Source organism: Orycteropus afer, unplaced genomic scaffold (assembly GCF_000298275.1).
Source record: "Orycteropus afer afer isolate SDZICR_OR568_19922 unplaced genomic scaffold, OryAfe1.0 scaffold00365, whole genome shotgun sequence".
In the NCBI taxonomy this organism is placed as follows: Eukaryota; Metazoa; Chordata; class Mammalia; order Tubulidentata; family Orycteropodidae; genus Orycteropus; species Orycteropus afer.
In genome coordinates this window covers 348,976-360,275 of record NW_006921952.1, presented here as the reverse complement: position 1 = coordinate 360,275, position 11,300 = coordinate 348,976, and the positions used below count along the sequence as shown (strand labels likewise).

The window sequence follows — 11,300 nt, the reverse complement described above, 5'->3', positions numbered from 1 at the left end:
GATGAGCTCAAGTATAGCAGGGATTGTGGGGCTGGCGCGGGATGGGGCAGTGTTTCGTTCTGCTGTGCATGGGGTCGCTATGAGTCGGAAACGACTTGACGGCACTTAACAACAACAACAACAACAACAAGATCCCAGTCACCAGAGTAGGATGTGGAACAATGTTTTTGTGCAGTATGTTATGCCAATTGACCTTGATGTCCTCTGCGACTATGGTCCCAAAACCACAGGTCCAACTACTCTCTCCCTCTGGCTGTCTGTGGCCAAGAAGTGACTTGTCCCTTGTCCGTAAACTTGTACTGAATGCATGGCTTTTATAATAAATAAAACCTACTGCCACTGAGTTGATTCCGACTCAGAGACCTTGTGTATCCTAAATAAGGGTCGTTTCAATAACTGATAACTAGTATCAGAATGTCTTTTTCCACGCTACCTAAGAAACTACACTTCCCAGGATGCAAAGTACGAACGTAAAACCGAGGGCTTCGTGTCTCCGAATTGGTTACCCTCGCCCTATTTGAATAGGATTAATCTCGGTGAAAACTGACATTTGTGACCCAGAGTAGATTTTCGAGTCTTTCGCACGCCGAGGCTGGCCCAGCGCGCCGTTTGGCAGCAACACCGTGGTGCCTTTCTGTTCAGGCGTCGCCGCGGGCAGCCTCACCCCTGTATGGGTCCTCCGTACGGCTAGAGAGCTCCGCAAGTGCGCCTCCAAGATGGCGACGCCGTTGGCGGTAAATTCGGGTGAGTGCTGTCGGGGACAGAGGAAAACGGCGCTGCAGGGCAGGGCCGGGATCGGTTGATTCTTCAGGGAGAGACTCGGGCTATGAGGCTTTTCCAAGGCCAGGTCCCCACCTGTGCTCATTGTCCGCATTTTTAAAGCTTTGGGCCTAGGGTCCCGCCCCTCTCCGGTTTGAATGGCGCGCGTTGGCGCTGTGACTCTAACCCTTGGATTGGCGTTTGAGAGTCGGTGAAGTGAGGCTTGGTCCGGTGCAACCGATTGTGCAATTTCTTGCAGCTCAGGGGCGAGCTTGGTTCTCCATCCCCTTCCTCTATGAGGTGTCTTCGGCCTGGATTTTGCCAGGGTATTCAGGTCTCCAGCAATGAGGTCGAAGGACTTGGGGTATTTTTCAGCCATGAGTAGAGCCCCAGATCCGTGTGGAGGCACCACCGCCCCTACTAGGGGAGCTCTGCATGCAGTGAGGACCCTCAGTTACGAAGCCTGCAATCCGGAAGGTGGCCGGGCTAGGCAGATGGCTTCCAGTTCTGCGGGTGTGGCCCGCCTCTGGATGCTCCCGTACCTTTGGGACCGTAGATCTTCCGGGCGGGGTAGAATCTAGAAGGTGATAAAGGAACTCTACGAGGTTTAGAGTGCGGCCTCTTTTGGTGATTCTCGCCCAAGACGGAACCTCCCCCAAGAACGTTTCAATTTTGGGTGCATTTTTTATTGCCACAGTTCCTGGGGTGCGCCGGCACTTAGTGGGCGGGACAAGGATGTCAGAAGCCCTGCATGGGGTGAGCAGCCCTGAAAACGTAGACTTTCCTGCTGGGAACGTCAGTAACGCCGGCTTGAGGCGCACTTAGCTTCTTGGGCACAGTTAGGAAAGCGCCTGGGAGGTAAATCCTTGTAGAGAATTTTGCTCAGGAGGGCTTCTTCGTGGGATCCTTCTGTCTCTAACTGTGCAGTGCTTTTTTTGGGAGGGGGGAGAGTACTGGTTCTTCTTTTTCAGAACTGATACTCCTGAACAGTTTTCTGAATCTGCGTTCTGTAAACCAAACCATTTAAAAATGCTTTGCTAAATTATTTTGTGATGACAGCTTATATTTCTTGAGTAACTCTGTCCCAGGTGCTGGATTTATATTATCTCATTTAATCCCTTTGATGCACCTATGGGGTGGCTGCTTTTAAATACCTTGTTTTACAGATTTGGAAACAAAAGATGAGAAAGGTTTAGTAACGTCCTCAAGATTTATAAAGCTAATGATTCTAAGCCGATTTTATAGGCTTAAACTACTACATGCTACTACTTAAGCACAACCTAATTCATTTTATGACATCAAATTCTCACATACCTGGATGTTAGTAATGAAGTTGTCTGTCGCTCTGCTCCAACCGGATGTAAACTTGAAAGCATGGCTTGTATACTATATGTGTGATGATGTATATTTCTTAGTGTGTACTCATCCCCAGTTACTGTCTTAACCACTGAAGCAAAAAGGAAAAGGAGTTGCCAACAGTTGCAAAGTGATTATTATACCTTGTATAATAAAGGCTGTGGCAGATATAGAAAAGAAACTTTTTTAAAACCCAAGAGTCAGATTTTATTTTTTCATTAAACATTTTAGAATCCTAGAAGGCCAGAGTGAGGGTGTGTGTGTGTGGGAGGTTGTAGAGTCCTAAGACCTATACCGGGAGCTCTGGTGGCATAGTGTCCAAGGCATTTGACTGCTAAGCAGAAGGCTGGCAGTTCAAACCCACCCCCCACTCCTCGGCAAGAAGACTGGGCAATCTACTTCCGTAGTGATACTGCCTTGGAAATCCAAGGAGGGGTCGGTATGAGTTGGAACCGACTTGCTGGCAGTGAGTTTTAAGAAGACCTATATTTGAGCTTCACCTTCATGACTTACTAAGTTGTTGGCAAGCAAACATTAACACTACTTAACAGTCCTTCCATGGTGGTATGGTCACCTCTGTCCTGTTCACAGCAGTGACTCCTCAGATCTTTAACCTCCAATCGATACCTCAATCTTAGCCTCCTGGTCCCAGAGAGCATAGAAGCCATCAGGCACAGCCTTTTGTTTCTCTTCCTTTGTCACACATACAAACCTGGGTATGACGAACTGTTGAGACAAAATGAATCTGTTTTGTAAATTTGCAGCCAAATCACAATACAGAATTTAAAAAGAAAAGCAAACACACCCAAAAAAAAACCCCTCGGAATGGCTGCCTCCTTTCCAGTGAGTTTCCTTCCCTCATCCTCTTTAAGGCCAACCCCATCCTCCATGTCCTTCTCCTTATGTTCTCCTCTCTCGTGCGTCTGCCTCTCTTGCTGTCTGTCTTCTCCACCAGCCTTTCTTTATCTTGATCTCCTGCTTCCCTCCACCTCCTGTCCTACTCCTCCTCTTCACAGCCAACCTCTCAAAGGTCCGTCACAACTCATTTGCTCCAGTTCTTTTCCTCCTCACCCTCTCCCATCTTCCTAAACAGCTCTCCATACGGTTAACGTGCCCTTCCTCTTCATTGTGTCCCAGCAGACATCTTCCATCTTCATCTTGCTTTATCTTTAGGGTAAAGACCAAAATCCTTCTTGAGGCCAGGCAAGCCCTGCGTGGTGTGGCACTTGCCTGCTTGCCAGACCCACGTTTTCTGCCTCCAGCTCTCTTGGCCTTTTCAGTGCCCTTGCAGTGTACCTTCTTGCCATGGGAACCCACATGTTCTCTCTTCCTGGAATGCATGTCCCCATTCCCACTCCCAATGAACACCCACTTTTATCCTTTAGAGTTCAGCCTAATCCTCACTTCCTCAAGGAAACCTTACTTCCCTGATTGGGTGAACTTCTCTTCTGTGACCTCCTGTCCTGGGTACCTACCACTCCTTCACAGCCCCTCCCACAGTTGGATTTGGTGCTCCTGTATGGTGCTATGATGAATGGGTTTCCTCTCTACTCACCTAGTACGTGACCAAACCAAAAAACCAAACTCATTGCCATTGAGTCAGTTCCGACTCATAACAACTTCCACTGGGTTTCCGAGAGGCAGTAAATCAATCTTTATGGAAGCAGATTGCCCAGTTTTCCTTCCGTGGAGTGGCTGGTGGGTTTGAACTGCCAACCTTCTGGTTAGCAGCAGGCACTGTACCACCAGAGCTCCTTGACCAGTGAGTACATAACCAGTGAGTGTACAAATGGTGACTTGCTAGAGGGATCCCCAAACATTAAGGAAAATAAATAGACTTCTCAAGCAAATGACTATGTTAAAAATACGTATTTAGTGATTTGGAAAAGTTTGTAGCTTCCTTTCATTTGTAATCAGTAATAGGAAGATATTTACTGAAGTTGGTCCAACCAAAGACAGACTGAACATCAATCTTTGTTGCAGCTAGGCTCTGTGATATGATGGTGTTGATGAGGGATTAAGAAGCCCATCCAGTTAAAAAAAAAAAAGGTGGCATTTTTCTGTAGTAGTCACTGAGCTTATCACATTAAGTGTGCATAGTACACAGAAACTTGCTAGTGCAATTAGGAGCTCTGGTGGCATAGTGGTTAAAGCGTTTGGCTGTTAACAAAAGGTTGGCAGTTCAAACCTACCAGCCACTCTGTGGGAAAAAGATTGGACAGTCTGTTTCCGTAAAGACTTACAGCATTGGAAACCCTATGGGACAGTTCTGTCCTCTGTGGTTGTTATGAGTTGGAATCGACTCAGTGGCAGAGAGCTATTGTTGTAGTGCATATTAAATATTATTTTTAAGAGAAGAAAATTGACTTGTCAGCCTTTGATCAGATTTCTGAAGAACCTGTGGGAAAGCAAGTTTCAGGTTTTCCCCCTTTGGCCTTTCGTCTGGATGATAGGGAGAGAAGGAAAATACTTAACGTTTACTGAGCCCTTAAGGTGTGCCAGGCACTGTATTAGGCACTTGGCCTAGTTTATCTCATGTAGTCTTCACAACCCTATGAAGCAGTTGATGTCCCTGTTTTATATAAATACATAAATATTATGTGTGTACACAAAACACACACACATGGGGACACGTAAAGAGGCTATCCCCTTGCTTCAGGTTACTCAGTTTCTGAGGATGCATGTGGTGGTGTTTTCCTTCTTTTTAAACTGGCAAAACCAGGGTCAGCTGATGATCTGATTTAAAGTAAGGTTGTATTTTTAGATAAAATGATGTTTATATTGCTGCCTGAGAAAACTAGTGAGCTGTGGTTTTAAATAAATGTCTGATTTGCATATGCATGCTGGGTGTCGTTGAGTTGATTTCTGACTCCTTGGGACCACATGTGGTGGGTAGGTCTGCCCCAGAGGGTTTTCTGGGCTATAATCATGAGCATTGCCAGGTCTTTCCTGCGGAGCTACTCCGTGGGTTTGAACCACCAGCCTTTCACTTAGCAGCTGAACACTTAACCGCTGTGCCACTTGGGTTTCCTTGATTTGTGTATGTAGCTCCTTATGTTTAGAAGTAGATGTAAGCCTGACTGAAATGTGTAGAATTTAACATGACATTCTTTTCCAAATGTGTGTTTTCTTTGCTGATGATTTTGTTTATTTTTTCTTCAAGCTGCTAGTCTGTGGGGTCCTTACAAAGACATTTGGCAAACGGTGGGAAATGCTCTTTGGAAAAGACAACCGGAAGCTGTTCACCTGCTTGACATGGTTCTGAAGAAACATAAACCGGACTTCATCTCATTGTTCAAAAATCCAGTAGGAAATTTTCTTCTTTTATCTTGGATTTGCTTTTTTTTTTTTTCCCCCCGCTTACGATTGAAGAGGAGCAAGTAAACTCTTAATGAATGTAAAACAAAATATGTTATGTGTCCTGCTTTAGTGATTCAGGTTTTCTTTGCAAATGTAATTTTTGTAGGGGCAATGATTATTATTTTCTGGTCTCCATAGAAGTGAATGCTGTATTTATCTGTTACTAGGAAGTAAGCTTAATAATATTTGAATGTGATGTAGGAAGTTCAGTATATTCCAGAAATATTTTCCTTCTTGGAATTTCTGACGTATAGTTAATAACACATCTAAGCTTGGTAGCATGGGTCATGTTATTTATCTTCAGGCACACTGCAACGTTTTAACTCTGCAGTGTTTTGTAAGTTGTGTCAGGTGTACGTCTGTCAGTGCCTCTTGAAATCCTTTGCAGCCAGTCCTAGAGTGCTTCAGTGGAAGGCATTTGGATCTGGGGCCGCCTTTCCTTGCTGTGGACACTGCTTTTTTATAGTAACAGGACCATCTAAGAGCTGTTTCCTGGGTTGGTGTTACCAGAAATGGCCTTTTGCTTTTTCTCTAATGGTGCAGTAGAGGGATCGAGTTGAGCTGAGTTCTAATCTCGGCTCTAACACTGGGGAGTTATGACCACAGGCAAGTCACCCGAGTTACCTGGGTGCCAGTTTTCTCATCTGTAATACAGGAGTTGGATTAAATGTCTGAGGTGGTCTTTCTACAAGGTGTAGAATTTTGAAGATTTTGTGCTTCATCAAGTAATCCTGTGTATTCTATGCCATTTGTTAAATATTGGAGCCAAGTACGCCTTTTGGAGGAAAAGCCTATATTTTAAATAACGTGTTAGTGAATGCTCTTAAGCTTTCTGATTAACTCAGCAATTTGTGTATCCATTTGCTGTTTCCCATTTGAAGACCTTACTGTTTTTATTTATTAAATGTGTAATTGGAGAAGTTCCTTTGAAAGTTGAAGAATAGCATGCTACTTTGTGTGTTTCCTCACTGTTGTAGTTCTGAATTTAGCAGAAATAGTTAATAAGAAGGTGGTATAGTAAAAAAGAGTTGAAGGTAATGGGAAATGTTAGCTCACAGAGGTCTAATTCTAGATTATGTGATAAGAGTCAGCAGGCTGAGCTATCATGAATCACCTTCTTCAGGTAGTTTTCATTTGGTGACTGTATTTATTTATTTTTACCACTGTAGCCAAAGCATGTTCAACAACATGAGAAGGTTCAGAAGGCCAGTATGGAGGGAGTTGCCATCCAAGGCCAGCAGGGGACCCGACTTCTTCCAGAACAGCTCATTAAAGAAGCCTTTGTCCTCAGTGACCTTTTTGACATTGGGGAACTGGCAGCTGTTGAGCTTCTCCTTGCTGGTAGGTTAACATTGGGCTGGACTTTGGTAAGGTAGTAGTGTGGGATTGGGAGAGCATCCATTCATAGTTTCAAATATTAGATTTCTTAGGTTTTGAAGGAAGTATTTGAAAAGACCATGTTCAGGGTATTTTCTTTTGGTTATCTTTGAGGGGGGAGGCTTCATTTTAGTCATCAGAGTTGTTAAACATAATTTAACTGTTTTAAGATAGGCTTTCACACTGTGCTGTTCTAGCAAAGAATATTTGGTGACATGTCAGGCGTTTTGTGGCACGGAGTGTTTATTGTCATGTAAGTGGTAAGGCAAGGTCACTGGTCGTTTGGAGTTTCTTTTTGGGGGTGGCAATTCCAATAATGAATAGGTCAAAACCAAGATAATTTCAGTAATTCCAAGCACTGGTGCTGTAGTAGGAAGGCAATAAAACAAGGCTGTGGGAGAGAGCAAGCTGGGAGCTGTGGGCAGGCAAGTCTAAAGAGGGGGCGTAGAGAGGGCCTCCCTGATGGGGTCATTTGACCTGTGTCCTGAGTGATGGGAAGGGGCCAGCCATGTAGTGTGGCGGGGCAGAGGATCCCAGGCAGAGCAGGCAGCAAGCGCTGGATGTGGGAACAAAGCCATGTTAAAACATAAGATGACCGCTGGGCCTGTGGCATAGTGAATGGGGAGAGCAGAGGAGGAAGGGAAGCAGCAGGGATCCTGCCCCGCTGTACCCTGCCGGCCATGACCGTCTCCTGGATTTTACTCTTTTTGCAATGGGAAGCTGCTGGGTGGTTTAAGCAGAAAAGCTATGCTACTTGTATCACTTGGAAATGGTGTCTCTGCTGCTGTCTAGAGAATGAATGAAAGCGGGGCAAGGGTGGTGATTTGATCAGTTAGGGGGCTGTTGTTAACAGTAGTGCAGGGCAGAGTTTGTGGCTTGGACAGCGTGATAGGTGTGTGGGGGAGACATGTGCTCAGAGTTGTCATGTTTCAGAGGTAACGTTTTGCCAGGATGTGGGGAATGAAGGAAAGAAAAGAATCAAGGATGGCCCTTGGAGTTTTTGGCCTAAGGAACAAGGTAAATGGTGAGGCCATTTGGGAAGATATGGAAGTAATCAAAGTTTAGGAGAAAATGTAAAAGTCCAGCTTTGGCCTATGATGTGTTAGATGCTGTGGCACCCGAGTGGTGGGCAGTTGGGTATTCGACTCGAGTCTGGCATAGAGGTTAGGGCTGCAGAGAGATGTGGGCTCATCTTCCTGTAGACAGGCTTCTCGTCCTCAACACTGCTGCTGTTCCGGGCCGGTTAATTCCTTGTCTTGGGGACTGTCCTCTGTAGTAGGATACTTAGCAGCATCCCTGGCCTCCAACACTAACTAGATGCCAGCCGTACCCCCTTGTTGTGACGGTCAAACGTGTCTCCAGATGTTGTCAACATCCCCTGGGTGGCAGAATCACCTCAATTGAGGACCACAGATGCAGGTATTTTTTGCCACGGGCTGGATATGATTACCTAGGAAGACAGTCCTGAGAGGGAAGAGAACCAGGGACTGACTTTAAAAATGGAGGCAGTCTCATCAGCAAGAGGTTTAAAGTGCAGCATGGGAGCTAAAAGGAGCTCTGGTGGCTCAGCTGCTAACCAAAAGGTCAACAGTTCAAACCCACCAGCCACTCCATAGGAGGAAGATGAGGTAGTCTGCTTCTGTAAAGATTTTCAGCCTTGGGAACTTTATGGGGCAGTTCTACTCTGTCCTTCGGGGTCACTGTGAGTCATAGCTGACTTGACAGCAGTAAGTTTGTTTTCTTTTTTAACGTATTTTTTTACTTTTATTGTGGTGAAAACATACACAATAGGACATCTCCAACACAACAGCTTCCACATGTGCAGGTCAGGGACGTTGACATTTTTCATGCTGTGCCACCACTACTGCTATCATTTTCCAAAGTATCTCACTACCATTAGTGTAAACTCAATGCCCCACAAACAAAAGCTTCCCCTTTCCCCCTCCCTCCACCCCTGGTAACCACTAATAATCTTTGGTATATATATATGTATGTGTGTGTATGTATATATATATTTTTTCCAATCTATCTAGGAATTTTCCCTCCACTCTTCTATCCCTGATAATCAACAAAGAAATTTCCTTCCATATATAAACCTTTTCTTGACTTTTTACAATAGTGGACTGAAAGAATACTTGTCCTTCTGTGATTGACTGATTTCACTCACAATAATATCCTCCACATTTATCCATGTTATGCAGTGTTTTGCAGATTCTGCATTATTCTTTAGGATTGCATAGTATTCCACTGTGGTATGTACCACAGTTTTTTTTTATCCATTCCTTGGTTGATGGACACTTAGATTGTTTCCATCTCTTTGCTATTGTGAATAGTGCTGGGATGAACATGAGTGTGCATTTATCTATTCGTGTCCTGCCTTTCACTTCTTTAGAATATAGACCTAGTAGATTGCTGGATCAAATGGTATTTCTATCTCCAACTTTTTAAGGAATTGCCACACTGATTTCCACAGTGGTTGTATCATTTCACAGTCCCGCCAGCAGTGTATGAAAATCCCAATCTCTCCACATCCTTGCCAACATTTGTTATTTTCTTTGTGTGTGTTTAATTCTTTTTTTAAAAAAAATTTATTTTAATGCATTTTATTGACATATAATTTATGTACAGTGAAATAACACTAAATAAACTAAAGTGACATGGGTCAGGGCATTTTTTTGTTGTTGTTGTTGTGTTCCCTCCCCTCCCCTCCTCTCCTACCCCTGGCAACCAACAAAGGAAGTTTCCCTCCATATATAAACCTTTCCTTGACCCTCCACAACAATGAACTAATACTATATTTGTCCTTCTGTGATTGACTTATTTCACTCAGCATAAAGTCCTCCAAGTTCATCCATATCATGTGGTGTTTTGGAGACTTTACGTTATTTTTTTAGTGCTGCATAGCATTCCATTCTGTGTATGTACGATAGTTTGGTCATCCACTCTTTGGCTATAAATCTTAGAGATAAGTCCCTTGCCAGATATGTAATTATCAGCACATAAGAATTTGTTGCTGTCATTTTTGTTACGTGCTTTTTCGTGGTGTTGATTTCTTTGTTGCATATAATTTTCTATGCTGAACTTGTTTTGTATATGAATTGTGTAATCACTTCCTTCACTGCTATAGTTTTAGTATTTTCTGAATATTTATGTTTTTTTTGATGTGAAGGTTTATTATTTTTCTTTGAGGTTAACCCTGTGATTTCTAGTTTTCTTCCCAAGTTTAGAACAGTCTGTTCTATCTTGTAGTTGTCTTGACTTCCCTACCATTTAGAAGTTATGTAACGACACAGTTTTTTCCCTCTTTTTGGTTTGTAGTTGTCAACATTTGTTATTTTCTGTCTTGTTGAATTTTGCTGTTAATGCTGGAGTCAGATGGTATCTCATGGTTGTTTTGGTTTGCATCTCTCTAATGGCTAATGATTGTGAACATTTCTAAACGTGTTTGTTGGTTGCCTGAATATCTTCACTGGTGAAGTGTGTTCATGTCTTATGCCCATTTTTTAATTGGATTGTTTGTCTTTTTGATGCTGAGGTATTGGAGTTTTCTATACATTTTAGAGATAAGTCCTTTGATATGTCATCACTGAATATTTTTCCCCATTCTGTAGGTTCTCTTTTTATGCTTTGTAGAAGTCTTTTGATGCACATAAGAATTTAATTTTTAGAAAGTCCCAGTCATCTAGTTTATCCTCTGGTGTTTGTGCATCTTGGGTTATGCTTGACAGTCTATGCTGTAAATTAGGGCCCTTAACTTTGCCTCTATTTTTTCTTTGATGAACTTTATAGTTTTAGGTTTCATGTTTAAGTCTTTGATCCATCTGGTGTTAGTTTTTGTGTATGGTGTGAAGTATGGATCTTGTTCCATTTTTCTGCAAATGGATATCGAGTTTTGCCAGCACCATTTGTGAAAGAAACCATCTCTTCCACATTTAATGGATTTCGGCCCTTTGTCAAAAATCAGCTGATCATAGGTCGATGGATCTATTTCTGGGTTCTCAATTCTGTTCCATTGGTCTATGTGTCTGTCATTGTATCAATACCAGGCTCTTTTGACAACTGTGGTTGTATAGTAGGTTTTTAGATCTGGAAGTTTGAGACCTCCTACTTTGTTCTTTGTGTTTTGCTTATCTGAGGTCTCTTTATTTCCTTAAAAAATTAGTGATTGGTTTTTCATGTCTTTAAGGAAGGTTGATGGCATCTGGATCAGGATTGCATTGAATGTATAGATTGCGTTGGGTAATATTGACATTTTCACAATGTTTAGTCTTCCTATCCACAATCATGGTATGTTCTTCCATTTATGTAGATCTCTTATAGTTTCTTGAAGTAGTGTTTTGTAATTTTCTTTGTATAGGTCTTTTGTGTTCCTGGTAAGATTTATTCCCAAGTATTTTATCTATTTGATAGCTATTGTAAATGGTATTGATTTCCTTATTTCCTTTTCA

General features: G+C 42.9%; 1 protein-coding gene across 1 annotated transcript in view; it reads left to right on the top strand.

Moving 5' to 3' along the window:
• The first annotated feature begins 716 nt into the window (after positions 1-716).
• NUP205 (nucleoporin 205) overlaps positions 717-11,300 on the top strand; it is a 107,073-nt gene continuing 96,489 nt past the window's right edge. The window contains exons 1-3 of the mRNA XM_007952916.1: positions 717-744; positions 5,279-5,421; positions 6,645-6,816. Coding sequence (XP_007951107.1) covers positions 717-744; positions 5,279-5,421; positions 6,645-6,816 — 343 coding nt within the window. The remainder of the gene's footprint in view (positions 745-5,278; positions 5,422-6,644; positions 6,817-11,300) is intronic.